Here is a 19,121-nt window from a genome sequence, read left to right as displayed (position 1 = left end):
TTTAAGGAAAAGAGCCACACGCAAGGAAACAGGGGAAACAATATATATATAAACGGCCGTAGGACTTTCTGTGCCGGCTGAGGAACATCAGAACACCTCCGTTGCACCCCCAGCACAAGAAACAACAGGCTCAGCTAACACAGGAGCGATGGGGGTGGGGGAGAAGATGGACAATCGAAACGTGGCGCCCACAGCACATGAGATACACTGAAGCCGCAACGTTTGGCTATGTAGGACTCCGTTGTTTTCCAGCGCAGTTTCGCTCTCCCCTTTTCATTCCCCGCTGCCTCACACAACTCTGCAGCTGCCCTTCTTGCAGGCATCGGGTCGTCTACTTGTTTGCGGGAATAATCAGGAAGGAGCACTGCAGCTTCTCGTCGATGTCATCACGGCAGCGTCGTTGTCGAACTCGCCGCAGTAGTTCGGTGCAGAGAACACCGTCACCAGCTGGCGGCTCGCAAAGAACCCGTACCCGCGCTCCATCACCTGGTGCGCTCGCACAATCAAATCCATGTCTACCATGTCCAGGAAGTCGTTCACGATGTCCTCGCCGAACAGGTAGCTCACGCCGCGGTCGCTCTCTAAGAAGCCCTGCACGTCATCCTCCGGGTCAGCCCACAGCAGGTCGCACAGGATACCGCGATCGGGGACATCACATGGGCGATCGATGTCATCACGGAAGCTACAGATGTCAAGTCCGGACTAAGGCCGCCGTGCATACAGATTATCTTTTCGCTAATCACGCAGCACACAGGCATCGTGTTGAATACATCCGTAAAGGTCTTAAAGAGCTTGATGTTGTACCGGCGCTTCACGTCATCGAAGAAGCCGTACATCTTATTGATACTAGCGCACTCGTGGTTGCCGCGCAGGAGAAAGAAGTTCTCTCGGTAGATGATCTTGTAGCAATACAGAAGAATGATGTTCTCTACGCTGTGCTTGCCGCGGTCTACGTAGTCGCCAAGGAACAGGTAGTTCGAGTACGGAGGGAAGCCACACTTCTCGAAAATGCGAAGGAGATCGTAGTACTGGCCGTGCGTGTCACCACACACGCGCACCGGTGGGCGAATCTCTAGCAGCATCGGCTGCGCCATAAAAATCTCCCGCACCTCGGTGAGTACGGCACGGATCTCCTCCTCCTTTATCAAAATTTGGCGCTGCATGCGGTTGCCCTTCACGGTGAGCATCTTCTCGATGAGAGCCTGCACCATGGGGAAAATGGCTGCATTGCTCATCGTTGACGCCGCACGGGACCCTCCGGTTTGTTTTTACGAGTAACGAAACTAGAAATAACGAAAGACTTCCGTAGTCAGGCAGCCGCTGAAGGGCAGAAGCGCGAACGAAGGCCCGTTGTTGGCAGCACTGATGTATGCGTAGTGCGTACGGTGGTCTTGGTAGAAACGGGGGGGGATACGAGAGGAGGGGAGGGAGGGAGGGAAGAAGAGAATAAGAAGAAAAAAACTCCCAAAGGTGAAGCGGAACGTACAGCTCCCGGATTGTGTTGTTTTCTTTTCTTTTTTTGAGGAGGAGTAAAGGTTCGTGTAGCGAAGTAAGAAAGCGGGAAATAATTCTTTAAAAAGGGAAAAAGGGAAAACGACACCCTTGACGGGTTTACAAAAAAAAAGGCCAGCTAAGAATTCCTCTGCTCCTGCGAAGAAGCGAAGAATGCAGTTGAAAGAGGTTCCTGATGCAGTACTTAAACACGATACTTCATTTCACAAATTCTACGAACACAGCAGAGCGGGCGAGAAAGGGAGGGAGGGAGAGAGGTAGAAGGTGATGAGAACCACGTACAGTGGTCACACAAACATACAAAAGGGAAGTTCGGCCGGCTCCTGTGCTAGCGCTCACTTCACTGAGAGCATCATACAAGCAGGGGTAGCGTTACGCGTGCTGCTGAGAAGTCACAGGCTAAGCATTGCAAAAAAGGGGGAAGAAAGGAGTAATGGAACACGCAGAAGCGGACGCACGTACTTTTTGTGTTTGTGACCATAAACCAGCTGCACCAATGTACCACAGCTGCCCACATTACAGTCTTTCGTTCCTCCTGTTGAGCCGCCACTCGCTTTATTAATAACTCTTTTTTATTATTATGGTCGTGTTGCCGTGGTTGTTACTTTTTGATTTGAGTAAGAATGTGAACCAAAAAAAAGGAGGGGAAAAGGAAAAAAGGAAACCCCAAGGTTTCAAAACAGTTCAAAAAAAAAAATTTAACGGAGAATTGTGCAGTGGTAAGAAGGAGGAGCGTGTTGCACACCCAATAAAACTCAATCACCTGAAAAGAAACAAGAGGAATAGAAAAGAAACACAAGCGGATTCACGTGTGAGAAATAAGAATGGGTCGTAGCACCTGTTTTCGTGTAAGTGCCCGGCGGTGCGTGTGTGTATGGGTGTGTTCATTTCGCGCAGACGATTCTTTTATTATTATTATTTCCTCTTGTCTATTTCAGTGTATCCGTGCCTCTGCCACTTTAATGTGGATGTGCTTGAATCTTCTGTGTCACACCCGCGTAGCCCCACAACAGCACTCCTACCGTCAACGTAGGTGAGCATTGGCGGTGGCGTCCCTTTCGCGCATCCACGACGGCCACCCACGATGATGGGCACCGTACCCATAAATTCAATGGCTGCGAAACAGAAACATTAAAAATGGAAAAAAAGGAAACGATGTCTGCCACCCTCTCAACGGCGGACTTTTCCGTAGTCGATGGAAACGGTGGATAGAGTGTTTTGCTGCTGCCTCGCATACGCACGGCGCAACGCCTTTTCAGATCACATTTACGAACAACGAACAGAGGAGGAGGAGCACAGCCTGCTGTGAAGAATATAAAACCAGAAGAGATGTTTATTGAGGCTTCACCTTCACAAGAAACGAAAAAAAGAAATAAAGGATAATGAAACGAAGCAAATGCATCGTGAATTTAGCGAAAGTGTAAGAAGAGAGAAAGTAAATGAAAAGGATAAAACAAACAAAAAAGAAGCAAAACGAGAACGAGACTCCGCGAGTGAAAAAGCACCCCCTCAGAAAAAAGAAATCCATTCATTTACTGTTTCCATAACACAACTCTGATGACGAGGGCTCCTCGGGGCAACGCATCCACGTTTGGGGGGAAGGGAGGGGGGATGGGGGAAGCGCAATTCCCATTTCCCCGCCAAACTAAAACGCGCGACACACACACACACACACGATCCCGCCTACCGCCTCATGAAATGGAAAGAAACGCTGCCCGTGAACAGCTAAATAAAATAATACTAATAACAATAATAATGATGCATCAACACATTTCAATCACTCCCGCTCCACTTTCACCTAATCCGCTCGATTCACACCGGATGGAATAGATATATAGGAAAGCAGTACGCTGCGGGCCTGCCAATGAAGACGTTTCGCTAACTCCACATTCACTTGCATTAAAATAATTAACAGACGAATACCTCGAAACGAACGAACCAAGCGGGAAAAAGAAGTGTATAAAATGTGGTGAACCCTTCACTGCAACCTCTAACCGTGCTCTTTGGGTGATCTGTTTCGCGTTGCGATACAGCTGTGTCAGCGGAGAAAAGAGGGGAGAAAAAAGATCGAGTTCTAGTCTACTAGAAGAAACAACAGCTGAAGCAGAGAGGACGAACAAGGAGGTATAGCACCGCACATACTTCTTTTTTTTGATTGCATGTAAATATAGAAAAAAGAGAAAACGCTGCCGTGCAATTGTACATGTTAACTTCGTCGAACCAGCGAAGGAGCTGAAACCAACGGAGCACTGCAGCTTGTCGTCGATCGTCATCACGGCAGCGTCGTTGTCGAACTCGCCGCAGTAGTTCGGTGCAGAGAACACCGTCACCAGCTGGCGGCTCGCAAAGAACCCGTACCCGCGCTCCATCACCTGGTGCGCTCGCACAATCAAATCCATGTCTACCATGTCCAGGAAGTCGTTCACGATGTCCTCGCCGAACAGGTAGCTCACGCCGCGGTCGCTCTCTAAGAAGCCCTGCACGTCATCCTCCGGGTCAGCCCACAGCAGGTCGCACAGGATACCGCGATCGGGGACATCACATGGGCGATCGATGTCAAGGACGGCACCGACAGATGTCAAGTCCGGACTAAGGCCGCCGTGCATACAGATTATCCGCTCACTAATAACGCAGCACACAGGCATCGTGTTGAATACATCCGTAAAGGTCTTAAAGAGCTTGATGTTGTACCGGCGCTTCACGTCATCGAAGAAGCCGTACATCTTATTGATACTAGCGCACTCGTGGTTGCCGCGCAGGAGAAAGAAGTTCTCGGGGTAGATGATCTTGTAGCAGAACTGCAGCATGATCGTTTCAATGCTGTGCTTGCCGCGGTCTACGTAGTCGCCAAGGAACAGGTAGTTCGAGTACGGAGGGAAGCCACACTTCTCATAAATGCGGAGGAGATCGTAGTACTGGCCGTGCGTGTCACCACACACGCGCACCGGTGGGCGAATCTCTAGCAGCATCGGCTGAGACATAAAGACTTCTCGCACCACCCGTAAAACAGTCCGTATTTCTTCTTCTTTTATTAGAATTTGGCGCTGGATGCGCGTGTCCCGCGCCGTGAGCATCTTCTCCACCAGGCTCTGAACTAACGGCAGCACTGACTGATTCATTTTCGGCCTTCAGTCGTTGATGTTTTGGAGGGCTATTAAATCCGCCTGGCGGTGATTTACGGGTATCAATTAACGTGCAGGAATGCTTAAAGTGAGGGCAGATATTTAGAAAAGACTGCTTGCTCACGTTTTTGGGGGGATGCGTGTACGCGAGCGTTACAGGTGTGTGAGGGTTTGACGCTCCACAGCACGAAGAATAGATGTGGTTGCTGTGTTGCCGCCAAGACAAGACAGCAGAGTGAGGCAGGAGAGATTGCAATCAACAACTCATGAACGACGATGACGAGGCGATATGGGGAGCAGAGGTTCAATTTCATTTAGCGTGGAATGTGAGCATTGAGTTACTCACCAACGTTGTTTTTGTTGGTGGTTCTTGTTGTGTGTGAGTGTGAGGGATACGATGCTCCGCAGAAGCCAAACGTAGAAAGCACGAAGAGTTTTTCCTCTCATCATGGCATGCGGCTTCTCCAACCCGCACTTCTCTTCTTCTTTTCATTACGCAGCACCGGTCAAAGCCTTTTCCCCCGAGGCTTTGTCTCTCATGCGGCGGATCACACAACTCGAGCATCCTTCCTCGGGGTTTTTTTCCTTCAAATGAGATTCCTCCACTTGTGTCCGCGCACTGTACTTCATTGATTTGAGCTGAGAGCTTCTTTTTTTGGTGTGTGTGTGTGTGTGTGTGTGTGCTTGTCGAGTACATTGTGTATCTCCAATGTATATTAATATACATCTCTTCTCTATCTGGAATACACGTGCATTTCTTGAATATCAAAGAGGTCGCCACGTGAAAAGCAAACATTTAAAAAGACAAAACAACATGGAATACACATACGCAGTTTCTTCCTCTCTCGCTCAACAGTTCACCTTTAATCGTGAAGTATAAAAAGACCAGAAAAAAGCGGGTATTTCTTAGCAACAAACATACAAGGAAAAGAGGGAAAGGTAATGTACGGTCTGGATACAAAATAGAATTGAAAAAAAAAAGCTTACGTGAGGAAGAAAGACGGAGGGAATTAAATAAAGCTGACAATGCGAGCCTAGATAGGAGGTTCCCTTTTCACCTCACTACCTAGATGTTTACTGAAAGGAAAACAATCGCCCCACACTCACACCTTTAAAGTCTGCTTTGCGTGTAAGCTCGCCATTTTCTTCCACTCCCTCCCTCTCCATCACCTCTTCCTTCATGTATAGCACCTAGGTTTGTTATTCTCCTCCTCTTTAGTTATTGTTATGATTCCAGTAAAACTCGGAGCACAGCAGCGGAGATTGCTCGACACGGGAAGGGAAAGCAGAAGAAAAAAAAACTATGGTCGAGCCAAGGTAGAAGCAGTTCGTCCTCCTTCTCTCAAATAGACAAAAATGAAAGGAGAGGAACACGCAGCAGCACAGCAACACCAAATGAAAAATGCGGCGCATCCGCCCACACGATGCACGCCGTCACCCCCACTCATTAGAAGCGAGAGACGGCAACGGGGCTGCAACACCACATCACGCTATTCTAAAGAAAGAATAATGATATTACTAATTTGAGTCCGGTGCATGAGCGAAAGTGAAGTAGGTGTGACCACACAGGAGAGGAAAAAAGGTTGGGATACCACTGCACCTTGAGGAAAGCACATGCGCAGTGATGACGTATAGAAATAGAAAAAGGAGTGTAGACAAAACCCCGACACCAACAATAAAGAGAAAGGAAAAAAAACAGTTATAGACACAACCACAAAAGCAGCTAACAGTTAGGTTGTGAAGTTCACAAGAATAAAAAAATGTGGCGTCTCAGAAATGAGAGGAAAAGAAACGGGAAAAAAAAGAGGGTTGTCATGCGTCAATCGAAAAGAGAATACAGAAGATGCGCTCGAAACGCGGTTGCAATGAGCCCGTTACTTTACAAACAAGGTGAAGTAATGGATGCGAGGAGACAAAATAACAAATGGGATTTGTGACTACTTCATGGCGGGAATAATCAGGAAGGAGCACTGCAGCTTGTCGTCGATCGTCATCACGGCAGCGTCGTTGTCGAACTCGCCGCAGTAGTTCGGTGCAGAGAACACCGTCACCAGCTGGCGGCTCGCGAAAAACTCATATCCGCGTTGAACTACCTGATGCGCCCGCACAATCAAATCCATGTCTACCATGTCCAGGAAGTCGTTCACGATGTCCTCGCCGAACAGGTAGCTCACGCCGCGGTCGCTCTCTAAGAAACCTCGAACTTCGCTTTCTGGGTCAGCCCACAAGATGTCGCACAGGATACCGCGATCGGGGACATCACATGGACGCATAATCTCATTAACCGAGCTAAGACTCGTGAGGTCCGGACTAAGACCGCCGTGCATACAGATTATCTTTTCGCTAATCACGCAGCACACAGGCATCGTGTTGAATACATCCGTAAAGGCTTTAAAGAGCTTGATGTTGTACCGGCGCTTCACATCATCGAAGAAGCCGTAGATGCGATTAATACTGGCGCACTCGTGGTTGCCGCGCAGGAGAAAGAAGTTCTCGGGGTAGATGATCTTGTAGCAGAACTGCAGCATGATCGTTTCTACACTATGGTGGCCGCGGTCCACGTAGTCGCCAAGGAACAGGTAGTTCGAGTACGGAGGGAAGCCACACTTCTCATAAATGCGGAGGAGATCGTAGTACTGGCCGTGTGTGTCACCACACACGCGCACCGGTGGGCGAATCTCTAGCAGCATCGGCTGCGCCATAAAAATCTCCCGCACAAGCCCCAAGACCACCTTGATATCCTCCTCACGGATGAGCACCTGTCGCTGAATGGGTATGTTGCGGACAGCCAGAAGTCGCTCAATGAGCATCTGTGGTACCGACAACGACGCGGTGGACGTTGTTGGAGGCATTTTCCTTTTTTTCTCTCTTCTGTGGGGAGGGGAGTTCGCGCTCTACCTAAGCTCGATATGCCACCAAGCGCCTTTGGAGACTTCTCGTTCTCCTTTTGTTGCTGTTGGTGAACAACCGCTTATGGATAGAAAGCAAAAGATAACTCGTCTGTAAGTACAATAATAATAAAAGGTCAGAAATATTAAAAGAAAAACAAAGAGGTAATGTGTAAGGGCTTTTGGAAAGCACCCACTTCCGCTTAAAGAACTCCGGGTGAGTTTATACGAACTTTCGCACCTTCTTATATATATATTTTTGCCACAAGAATCAGCGAGTATGCAGCGTGAGGTAAGGTGTATTTCCTCCTTGGTTGTTGCTGGTGATGTGCAAGACAGCTTGTCTGCAAGACGTACCGATGAGTCCTTGAGACTTCTCAACACTGCAAGCAGGACAAAAAGAAAAAGAAAAACGGAGGACGTAGTGAGTTGTGACAAAAGAGCAGAGGGAAAAAGGCAAGAAGATGCAGGGAAGGAACTCGTTCGTTAAACGGGAATGACAAAGGTCTCTTTTTGGAATCTTCTATCTCCTCCAGCTCTTTCATAGGACTCTTACATAAAATACAAACATTCATAGTCGGCGCTTCGCAGCCGTAATAGCCAGAAGCTCTGGGCTCGACCATCCTTCCTTTTTTCCTTTCTTTCTCTTTGGTGTGTGTGCTTCTTGATGCGTCGTGCTTGCGAGCACGCGTCTGAAGGTAATAAACGTCGGCTACCCCTGTGATCCCTTCCTACCTTCGTTGCGGTCGACGAAGAAAGAAAGAGAGAAAAAAAAACGAATCAATCTTCGTGCTCCGCTCCACTATACATTTTGGTCGCTGTTTCGCTGCTCCGCGTAGTTCGGGTTGCGTGTAGGCAACGCATGTGTGTCAGCAGCGGAACGAAAGGAGAGAGAAGGAAGAAAAAAAACAAAAACAACAGGAAAAGTGCAAAAACACAAAACCCACTTCAACATGAGATGGCAGCAGTTCACCTAAATACGCATCTATGGCTTCTACATCCACAATATGCACCACACTGCAACAGCGATTCTCATTACCTAACGACGGCATGCAGTACATACAACGTAAAGGAGCAAAACCGAAAAAAGATGAAGAGGGGCGCTCTTTACTGAGTAAAACCAGACAAACCTGCACATGCTGCTGGCTTGATCGCATCAGCATTTTCTCGTTTCCTGATGCCTCAAAGGAAAGTAAAAAAAAAAGGACAGCTTCCTGTTCTCGTGTGTGCAGGCTCACGCACGCCACTTGTGCACTCTTCTACATAAAAAAAAAAGTGCGATGCTGGCTCTCCTACAAGCTTTGTTACGGTCTAATTACTGTCCAGAGAAGATTCGTACAAATAAACAAACAAATAATAGTAGTAAAACCACGACCTGCAGCACCAAAAAAAAAGTTACCAACATTAAAAACAAATAAAAGAACGTAGAATGAAAAGAGTAAGGCGAGTTCATCACAAAACGCCGGCTGAGGCTTTAAAAAAAAAGGCAAAAATCAGCCAAAAGGAAAAAAAGAGAGCTTTCAAAGAGCTTCGTGTCTGCGGTAGACAAGAACAGAACGGAATACCACTGCACGATTCGCAAATACCCAGCCAACGGCATTTCGCCTCCGCCGTGTGGGAAACACCAGAAAACTAAAGAGGAAAGCCAAGAAAGAAAAAACAATCGATAGAATCCATACAAAGAAGCTAGGTAATAGAAAGCCAGAGCAAAACAAAAAACTACAAAAAATGAAAAATGAAGGGGAAAAAAGTCCACACGAGAAGACGCTAGAGAGTGTCAATTACCATATATTTCCGTTCCGCTTAAACGCACATCACCAACAATCTATCGAGCAGTGAACCTTTCATAAAAACAAAAACAACAGGTACTGAATGCAAAACTAAAAAGGATATTTTGGTAAATAAATAAAAAGAACACAAACTACGATGGCAGATTCAAGTAGAAATTCTCCTCATCTCACGAGAAATTGGACGTAGCTAGATCCGTTATGCAAAGAAGGAAAGCAAAAGAAATTAAAACTAGTAAAACAGAAAAAGCATTGCACATGTGAGGTCGAATAACGCACGACCAGCGCGGCGCTCGCACAGTGACCGCCTTCTCTTTGCCTTTTTGGCGTGTCACGAACACCCTTTCTTTCATCCCTAAAATGACGATTCACTGACGTGAAATAAAATACGATTAGAGCAGTTCTTCTTTCCTTTTTAAAACGAGAGATAAATCATCAGAAAAAAGAACAAGGAGAGATAGTTGGGGCTAATAATACAATTGAAAAGGCGTAGAGGGCACAAGCAGTCTTCCTCTGGCTGCGCGCACCATCGCATCTGCCGGAAAGTTTTACTCGTGCCATTTCTTTTCGAGAAACAGAAAGCAGCAACGAAGAATAAAATAAAATAGCAGGTTTGCCAGTTTCTAAGCTGGCTTCTAACGAGCTTCAGCAGTATATGCCTTTGGAAACCAAATGCACTCCTCATCGCAACCTCTCATCAGCTGAGAACGCCGGGACAGTGCTTTCTACTTTACTATACTGCCTGTTGAGTTCCTCTCCTTTTCCGCCGCGAAAAAAGCTGCTCCGGCCGCCGTCGGCTTCGTTAGGGGAACACGCGCTGGTAATAGTTTTCTGCCTATCGAAAGGCGGGAATAATCAGGAAGGAGCACTGCAGCTTGTCGTCGATCGTCATCACGGCAGCGTCGTTGTCGAACTCGCCGCAGTAGTTCGGTGCAGAGAACACCGTCACCAGCTGGCGGCTCGCAAAGAACCCGTACCCGCGCTCCATCACCTGGTGCGCTCGCACAATCAAATCCATGTCTACCATGTCCAGGAAGTCGTTCACGATGTCCTCGCCGAACAGGTAGCTCACGCCGCGGTCGCTCTCTAAGAAGCCCTGCACGTCATCCTCCGGGTCAGCCCACAGCAGGTCGCACAGGATACCGCGATCGGGGACATCACATGGGCGATCGATGTCAAGGACGGCACCGACAGATGTCAAGTCCGGACTAAGGCCGCCGTGCATACAGATTATCTTTTCGCTAATCACGCAGCACACAGGCATCGTGTTGAATACATCCGTGAAAGCTTTCAACAGGCGCATGTTGTATCGGCGCTTCACGTCATCGAAGAAGCCGTAGATGCGATTAATACTGGCGCACTCGTGGTTGCCGCGCAGGAGAAAGAAGTTCTCGGGGTAGATGATCTTGTAGCAGAACTGCAGCATGATCGTTTCAATGCTGTGCTTGCCGCGGTCTACGTAGTCGCCAAGGAACAGGTAGTTCGAGTACGGAGGGAAGCCACACTTCTCATAAATGCGGAGGAGATCGTAGTACTGGCCGTGCGTGTCACCACACACGCGCACCGGTGGGCGAATCTCTAGCAGCATCAGCTGAGACATAAAAATCTCCCGCACCTCGGTGAGTACGGCACGGATCTACTCCTCCTTGACCAAAATATAAGGATGAGTTGGGTCCGTCTTTTGAGTAACCAATCGCTCCGCCAGCCCCTGAAACGTAGAGACTTTCGCAGGGCTGCTCATGACGAGTGGTGTTTTGCCCCCTTTCTTGTGAGTGCGTGTGCGTATGCTTGCGCAATGCTTCTTTTTAATTATTATTTGGGTTGACCGAATGAGTACATTTGCGTCAATGACTAGCAATCCAAATCACAGAACGAAGAGTGGAAAAAACCAACGAGTGAAGAGGTACAACTGCGAGTTAGTTTGGACTGCTGCTGGCTTTCACCTCCTTCGGCGGTTTAACGCACCAGGCCGGAAAAGCGGCTTTCATTTCCGCAGAGAGGCACGCAAAAAGCGACCGCGCAGCAGTCAGAGTCGACGACTTAGAGTGTTGCGAAGGGAGGACAGCAGAGAGCATAGAGTCGGTGCGCGGCAAAGCGATCGCGTTGAAGGAATTGTTTGTGTGCTTGTGTGTGTGTGTGTGTCTGTGTGTTTGCGTGTTGCTCGAGGACTAACGCAAGTTTTCCATATAAATCAAAATCCTAAATTTTTTATTCGCAAATTTTTCTCCCAGCAAAAAATGAGGCACCTCTAAAAGTAGTCATAACAAACACACTCCAGAAAAAAAAGAAAAAGAAAAGAAAAGCAGCCTCCGAAAGTGGTATTCACCTCGTTTATTCGCTCCTCTTCGCATTCAGAAGTGTCAAACATTCGCACCATTCCAAATAAATATTAAAAAAAAAAGATAAGAAATGAAAAGATGATCTGAAAAAAAAAGGTGAGAGAAAAAAAAGGACCGCACCGATACAAAAAGCCGCGTCGTACGCAGGACACGCTGTGCGTGAGAGAAGTCTGGAAACGCAAGAGCGAAGAAAAGCACAACCTATGTCCGCCGTCGTCACTGCGGTGAGCGTCCGCAAAAAAGAGGAAAACAAAAGAATCAATTAATCATTATATAATTAACACTACAGAGCGGAATAGACTCCGTACGGGATTGGCCCTAGTAAGCGCAAGACGCTTGCGCGAAGGCGACGCCAAACATGTGCGTGTTGTAAAGCCTCTTCTCCTCCCGTAACGATGCGAAGAGCAAGAAGCTTAAAAGGAAAAAAAAATCAGGTCTGGGACCAAAAATACGTTCAAGACAACTCTTCCTCCATCAGAAAGAAAACCCCACAAAAAAGAGAGAACAACACGATTGTTGATGCGGATAGCATAACGGCGCAAAGAAGACCGTTAAAGCAGGGCCACACAGGAAGAAGGAGGACTAAAATACGAGAGAAAAAATAAAACGTCTTCAACTGAAGAAAACAAAAGGGAAGAGCGGTTGTCGATCATCTAAGCAGCCCTTTAAGACTAATACACACAGTTCTCCTTAGCAAACACAATGAGCTGCAACGGGGTTGTTACGCTTAACAAACAATAGATACATACATACATCAACACGGGAAAAAAAAAACGATTTTCCTTTTACACAGCATTCAAAGGAACCGAAGCACTAAAGGAAAAGGATAAAAATAGGAACAAAAGAAAACCAATGTGCAACTTACGAAACACCGCGCCAAACACCTGGTCAACACACACGAAGTACTTCACTTCGGGTACAAATTCACGCACAGCAGTGCTGTCGATAACTGGAGGTACAAGAGAAAGAGAAAACAAGATCATACAGACATAAGAATGTTCACACACACACATACACAAACCTGATAAAACCAGAAAGAAGAAGAAGATGCAAACAAACGGGATCACTTAACGACCCACATACACACAACCCGTCCCATACCAAAAAAAGAAACGAGACGTATTTCCAGGACGAAAGAAATGCAGCACACAACAAGAGAAAGGATACACTTCGAAAACAAAAATGCTATTTAAGAGAAAAAAAACACTAAACGCTTTGTGAATCAAGCACCATCTTGAAGAGTAGAAAACTCTACGTTAGTTCGTACTCGTTCATCTTCAGTGATCATGCACGGATAAGTGAAGAAAGGTTCACGCGGTGGGACAACTGACATCCTCCACAGTTGCCACAAGATTACCAACCCTTTCGAGACACACCGACAACAAAGTACAAGAATGAAAACGACAGAAATAATAAATCAAGACCGGGTGTTGAGTAGAAAAACAGAAGTTGTGGAGTTACGCACAAAGAAGAAAAAGAACCCCTGCGAACGTTCAACTGTAACGTAAAATAGCGTTGTCACAGCACCCACCATGCTGTCGTCTCCTACGACTTAGAAGCGGGAATAATCAGGAAGGAGCACTGCAGCTTGTCGTCGATCGTCATCACGGCAGCGTCGTTGTCGAACTCGCCGCAGTAGTTCGGTGCAGAGAACACCGTCACCAGCTGGCGGCTCGCAAAGAACCCGTACCCGCGCTCCATCACCTGGTGCGCTCGCACAATCAAATCCATGTCTACCATGTCCAGGAAGTCGTTCACGATGTCCTCGCCGAACAGGTAGCTCACGCCGCGGTCGCTCTCTAAGAAGCCCTGCACGTCATCCTCCGGGTCAGCCCACAGCAGGTCGCACAGGATACCGCGATCGGGGACATCACATGGGCGATCGATGTCAAGGACGGCACCGACAGATGTCAAGTCCGGACTAAGGCCGCCGTGCATACAGATTATCCGCTCACTAATAACGCAGCACACAGGCATCGTGTTGAATACATCCGTAAAGGTCTTAAAGAGCTTGATGTTGTACCGGCGCTTCACGTCATCGAAGAAGCCGTACATCTTATTGATACTAGCGCACTCGTGGTTGCCGCGCAGGAGAAAGAAGTTCTCGGGGTAGATGATCTTGTAGCAGAACTGCAGCATGATCGTTTCAATGCTGTGCTTGCCGCGGTCTACGTAGTCGCCAAGGAACAGGTAGTTCGAGTACGGAGGGAAGCCACACTTCTCATAAATGCGGAGGAGATCGTAGTACTGGCCGTGCGTGTCACCACACACGCGCACCGGTGGGCGAATCTCTAGCAGCATCGGCTGAGACATAAAGACTTCTCGCACCACCCGTAAAACAGTCCGTATTTCTTCTTCTTTTATTAGAATTTGGCGCTGGATGCGCGTGTCCCGCGCCGTGAGCATCTTCTCCACCAGGCTCTGAACTAACGGCAGCACTGACTGATTCATTTTCGGCCTTCAGTCGTTGATGTTTTGGAGGGCTATTAAATCCGCCTGGCGGTGATTTACGGGTATCAATTAACGTGCAGGAATGCTTAAAGTGAGGGCAGATATTTAGAAAAGACTGCTTGCTCACGTTTTTGGGGGGATGCGTGTACGCGAGCGTTACAGGTGTGTGAGGGTTTGACGCTCCACAGCACGAAGAATAGATGTGGTTGCTGTGTTGCCGCCAAGACAAGACAGCAGAGTGAGGCAGGAGAGATTGCAATCAACAACTCATGAACGACGATGACGAGGCGATATGGGGAGCAGAGGTTCAATTTCATTTAGCGTGGAATGTGAGCATTGAGTTACTCACCAACGTTGTTTTTGTTGGTGGTTCTTGTTGTGTGTGAGTGTGAGGGATACGATGCTCCGCAGAAGCCAAACGTAGAAAGCACGAAGAGTTTTTCCTCTCATCATGGCATGCGGCTTCTCCAACCCGCACTTCTCTTCTTCTTTTCATTACGCAGCACCGGTCAAAGCCTTTTCCCCCGAGGCTTTGTCTCTCATGCGGCGGATCACACAACTCGAGCATCCTTCCTCGGGGTTTTTTTCCTTCAAATGAGATTCCTCCACTTGTGTCCGCGCACTGTACTTCATTGATTTGAGCTGAGAGCTTCTTTTTTTGGTGTGTGTGTGTGTGTGTGTGTGTGCTTGTCGAGTACATTGTGTATCTCCAATGTATATTAATATACATCTCTTCTCTATCTGGAATACACGTGCATTTCTTGAATATCAAAGAGGTCGCCACGTGAAAAGCAAACATTTAAAAAGACAAAACAACATGGAATACACATACGCAGTTTCTTCCTCTCTCGCTCAACAGTTCACCTTTAATCGTGAAGTATAAAAAGACCAGAAAAAAGCGGGTATTTCTTAGCAACAAACATACAAGGAAAAGAGGGAAAGGTAATGTACGGTCTGGATACAAAATAGAATTGAAAAAAAAAAGCTTACGTGAGGAAGAAAGACGGAGGGAATTAAATAAAGCTGACAATGCGAGCCTAGATAGGAGGTTCCCTTTTCACCTCACTACCTAGATGTTTACTGAAAGGAAAACAATCGCCCCACACTCACACCTTTAAAGTCTGCTTTGCGTGTAAGCTCGCCATTTTCTTCCACTCCCTCCCTCTCCATCACCTCTTCCTTCATGTATAGCACCTAGGTTTGTTATTCTCCTCCTCTTTAGTTATTGTTATGATTCCAGTAAAACTCGGAGCACAGCAGCGGAGATTGCTCGACACGGGAAGGGAAAGCAGAAGAAAAAAAAACTATGGTCGAGCCAAGGTAGAAGCAGTTCGTCCTCCTTCTCTCAAATAGACAAAAATGAAAGGAGAGGAACACGCAGCAGCACAGCAACACCAAATGAAAAATGCGGCGCATCCGCCCACACGATGCACGCCGTCACCCCCACTCATTAGAAGCGAGAGACGGCAACGGGGCTGCAACACCACATCACGCTATTCTAAAGAAAGAATAATGATATTACTAATTTGAGTCCGGTGCATGAGCGAAAGTGAAGTAGGTGTGACCACACAGGAGAGGAAAAAAGGTTGGGATACCACTGCACCTTGAGGAAAGCACATGCGCAGTGATGACGTATAGAAATAGAAAAAGGAGTGTAGACAAAACCCCGACACCAACAATAAAGAGAAAGGAAAAAAAACAGTTATAGACACAACCACAAAAGCAGCTAACAGTTAGGTTGTGAAGTTCACAAGAATAAAAAAATGTGGCGTCTCAGAAATGAGAGGAAAAGAAACGGGAAAAAAAAGAGGGTTGTCATGCGTCAATCGAAAAGAGAATACAGAAGATGCGCTCGAAACGCGGTTGCAATGAGCCCGTTACTTTACAAACAAGGTGAAGTAATGGATGCGAGGAGACAAAATAACAAATGGGATTTGTGACTACTTCATGGCGGGAATAATCAGGAAGGAGCACTGCAGCTTGTCGTCGATCGTCATCACGGCAGCGTCGTTGTCGAACTCGCCGCAGTAGTTCGGTGCAGAGAACACCGTCACCAGCTGGCGGCTCGCGAAAAACTCATATCCGCGTTGAACTACCTGATGCGCCCGCACAATCAAATCCATGTCTACCATGTCCAGGAAGTCGTTCACGATGTCCTCGCCGAACAGGTAGCTCACGCCGCGGTCGCTCTCTAAGAAACCTCGAACTTCGCTTTCTGGGTCAGCCCACAAGATGTCGCACAGGATACCGCGATCGGGGACATCACATGGACGCATAATCTCATTAACCGAGCTAAGACTCGTGAGGTCCGGACTAAGACCGCCGTGCATACAGATTATCTTTTCGCTAATCACGCAGCACACAGGCATCGTGTTGAATACATCCGTAAAGGCTTTAAAGAGCTTGATGTTGTACCGGCGCTTCACATCATCGAAGAAGCCGTAGATGCGATTAATACTGGCGCACTCGTGGTTGCCGCGCAGGAGAAAGAAGTTCTCGGGGTAGATGATCTTGTAGCAGAACTGCAGCATGATCGTTTCTACACTATGGTGGCCGCGGTCCACGTAGTCGCCAAGGAACAGGTAGTTCGAGTACGGAGGGAAGCCACACTTCTCATAAATGCGGAGGAGATCGTAGTACTGGCCGTGTGTGTCACCACACACGCGCACCGGTGGGCGAATCTCTAGCAGCATCGGCTGCGCCATAAAAATCTCCCGCACAAGCCCCAAGACCACCTTGATATCCTCCTCACGGATGAGCACCTGTCGCTGAATGGGTATGTTGCGGACAGCCAGAAGTCGCTCAATGAGCATCTGTGGTACCGACAACGACGCGGTGGACGTTGTTGGAGGCATTTTCCTTTTTTTCTCTCTTCTGTGGGGAGGGGAGTTCGCGCTCTACCTAAGCTCGATATGCCACCAAGCGCCTTTGGAGACTTCTCGTTCTCCTTTTGTTGCTGTTGGTGAACAACCGCTTATGGATAGAAAGCAAAAGATAACTCGTCTGTAAGTACAATAATAATAAAAGGTCAGAAATATTAAAAGAAAAACAAAGAGGTAATGTGTAAGGGCTTTTGGAAAGCACCCACTTCCGCTTAAAGAACTCCGGGTGAGTTTATACGAACTTTCGCACCTTCTTATATATATATTTTTGCCACAAGAATCAGCGAGTATGCAGCGTGAGGTAAGGTGTATTTCCTCCTTGGTTGTTGCTGGTGATGTGCAAGACAGCTTGTCTGCAAGACGTACCGATGAGTCCTTGAGACTTCTCAACACTGCAAGCAGGACAAAAAGAAAAAGAAAAACGGAGGACGTAGTGAGTTGTGACAAAAGAGCAGAGGGAAAAAGGCAAGAAGATGCAGGGAAGGAACTCGTTCGTTAAACGGGAATGACAAAGGTCTCTTTTTGGAATCTTCTATCTCCTCCAGCTCTTTCATAGGACTCTTACATAAAATACAAACATTCATAGTCGGCGCTTCGCAGCCGTAATAGCCAGAAGCTCTGGGCTCGACCATCCTTCCTTTTTTCCTTTCTTTCTCTTTGGTGTGTGTGCTTCTTGATGCGTCGTGCTTGCGAGCACGCGTCTGAAGGTAATAAACGTCGGCTACCCCTGTGATCCCTTCCTACCTTCGTTGCGGTCGACGAAGAAAGAAAGAGAGAAAAAAAAACGAATCAATCTTCGTGCTCCGCTCCACTATACATTTTGGTCGCTGTTTCGCTGCTCCGCGTAGTTCGGGTTGCGTGTAGGCAACGCATGTGTGTCAGCAGCGGAACGAAAGGAGAGAGAAGGAAGAAAAAAAACAAAAACAACAGGAAAAGTGCAAAAACACAAAACCCACTTCAACATGAGATGGCAGCAGTTCACCTAAATACGCATCTATGGCTTCTACATCCACAATATGCACCACACTGCAACAGCGATTCTCATTACCTAACGACGGCATGCAGTACATACAACGTAAAGGAGCAAAACCGAAAAAAGATGAAGAGGGGCGCTCTTTACTGAGTAAAACCAGACAAACCTGCACATGCTGCTGGCTTGATCGCATCAGCATTTTCTCGTTTCCTGATGCCTCAAAGGAAAGTAAAAAAAAAAGGACAGCTTCCTGTTCTCGTGTGTGCAGGCTCACGCACGCCACTTGTGCACTCTTCTACATAAAAAAAAAAGTGCGATGCTGGCTCTCCTACAAGCTTTGTTACGGTCTAATTACTGTCCAGAGAAGATTCGTACAAATAAACAAACAAATAATAGTAGTAAAACCACGACCTGCAGCACCAAAAAAAAAGTTACCAACATTAAAAACAAATAAAAGAACGTAGAATGAAAAGAGTAAGGCGAGTTCATCACAAAACGCCGGCTGAGGCTTTAAAAAAAAAGGCAAAAATCAGCCAAAAGGAAAAAAAGAGAGCTTTCAAAGAGCTTCGTGTCTGCGGTAGACAAGAACAGAACGGAATACCACTGCACGATTCGCAAATACCCAGCCAACGGCATTTCGCCTCCGCCGTGTGGGAAACACCAGAAAACTAAAGAGGAAAGCCAAGAAAGAAAAAACAATCGATAGAATCCATACAAAGAAGCTAGGTAATAGAAAGCCAGAGCAAAACAAAAAACTACAAAAAATGAAAAATGAAGGGGAAAAAAGTCCACACGAGAAGACGCTAGAGAGTGTCAATTACCATATATTTCCGTTCCGCTTAAACGCACATCACCAACAATCTATCGAGCAGTGAACCTTTCATAAAAACAAAAACAACAGGTACTGAATGCAAAACTAAAAAGGATATTTTGGTAAATAAATAAAAAGAACACAAACTACGATGGCAGATTCAAGTAGAAATTCTCCTCATCTCACGAGAAATTGGACGTAGCTAGATCCGTTATGCAAAGAAGGAAAGCAAAAGAAATTAAAACTAGTAAAACAGAAAAAGCATTGCACATGTGAGGTCGAATAACGCACGACCAGCGCGGCGCTCGCACAGTGACCGCCTTCTCTTTGCCTTTTTGGCGTGTCACGAACACCCT

At 47.1% G+C, this 19,121-nt stretch overlaps 6 protein-coding genes across 7 annotated transcripts; all 6 read right to left on the bottom strand.

Moving 5' to 3' along the window:
* Positions 1-581: 581 nt before the first annotated feature.
* ABB37_03255 (putative serine/threonine-protein phosphatase PP1) lies at positions 582-1,726 on the bottom strand (the record flags this gene model as incomplete). Its single annotated transcript, XM_015800540.1, has 1 exon — positions 582-1,726. The coding sequence occupies exon 1, from the start codon at positions 1,233-1,235 to the stop codon at positions 582-584; it is 654 nt and encodes a 217-aa protein (XP_015660547.1). The 5' UTR covers positions 1,236-1,726.
* Positions 1,727-3,275: 1,549 nt separating this feature from the next.
* ABB37_03254 (putative serine/threonine-protein phosphatase PP1) lies at positions 3,276-4,842 on the bottom strand (the record flags this gene model as incomplete). The annotated part of the gene is made up of 1 exon (XM_015800539.1): positions 3,276-4,842. The coding sequence occupies exon 1, from the start codon at positions 4,629-4,631 to the stop codon at positions 3,276-3,278; it is 1,356 nt and encodes a 451-aa protein (XP_015660546.1). The 5' UTR covers positions 4,632-4,842.
* Positions 4,843-6,571: 1,729 nt separating this feature from the next.
* Positions 6,572-7,486, bottom strand: ABB37_03253 (putative serine/threonine-protein phosphatase PP1; the record flags this gene model as incomplete). Its single annotated transcript, XM_015800538.1, has 1 exon — positions 6,572-7,486. The coding sequence occupies one exon, from the start codon at positions 7,484-7,486 to the stop codon at positions 6,572-6,574; it is 915 nt and encodes a 304-aa protein (XP_015660545.1).
* A 2,658-nt stretch (positions 7,487-10,144) lies between these two features.
* ABB37_03252 (putative serine/threonine-protein phosphatase PP1) lies at positions 10,145-11,162 on the bottom strand (the record flags this gene model as incomplete). 2 transcript variants are annotated; one of them, XM_015800536.1, is made up of 1 exon in its annotated part: positions 10,145-11,162. In XM_015800536.1, the coding sequence occupies exon 1, from the start codon at positions 10,907-10,909 to the stop codon at positions 10,145-10,147; it is 765 nt and encodes a 254-aa protein (XP_015660543.1). In that variant the 5' UTR covers positions 10,910-11,162. The 2 variants fall into 2 exon arrangements, with proteins under 2 accessions (XP_015660543.1, XP_015660544.1); XM_015800537.1 differs by having other exon boundaries at positions 10,145-11,112.
* A 2,031-nt stretch (positions 11,163-13,193) lies between these two features.
* On the bottom strand, positions 13,194-14,367 carry ABB37_03251 (putative serine/threonine-protein phosphatase PP1; the record flags this gene model as incomplete). The annotated part of the gene is made up of 1 exon (XM_015800535.1): positions 13,194-14,367. The coding sequence occupies exon 1, from the start codon at positions 14,097-14,099 to the stop codon at positions 13,194-13,196; it is 906 nt and encodes a 301-aa protein (XP_015660542.1). The 5' UTR covers positions 14,100-14,367.
* A 1,672-nt stretch (positions 14,368-16,039) lies between these two features.
* On the bottom strand, positions 16,040-17,375 carry ABB37_03250 (putative serine/threonine-protein phosphatase PP1; the record flags this gene model as incomplete). Its single annotated transcript, XM_015800534.1, has 1 exon — positions 16,040-17,375. The coding sequence occupies exon 1, from the start codon at positions 16,952-16,954 to the stop codon at positions 16,040-16,042; it is 915 nt and encodes a 304-aa protein (XP_015660541.1). The 5' UTR covers positions 16,955-17,375.
* Between the last annotated feature and the right edge of the window lie 1,746 nt (positions 17,376-19,121).

The sequence above is a fragment of the Leptomonas pyrrhocoris genome, assembly GCF_001293395.1.
Source record: "Leptomonas pyrrhocoris isolate H10 chromosome Unknown, whole genome shotgun sequence".
Classification (NCBI taxonomy): Eukaryota; Euglenozoa; class Kinetoplastea; order Trypanosomatida; family Trypanosomatidae; genus Leptomonas; species Leptomonas pyrrhocoris.
Note: the sequence above shows the minus strand (reverse complement) of the source record. Positions and strands in the feature narration are given on the sequence as shown.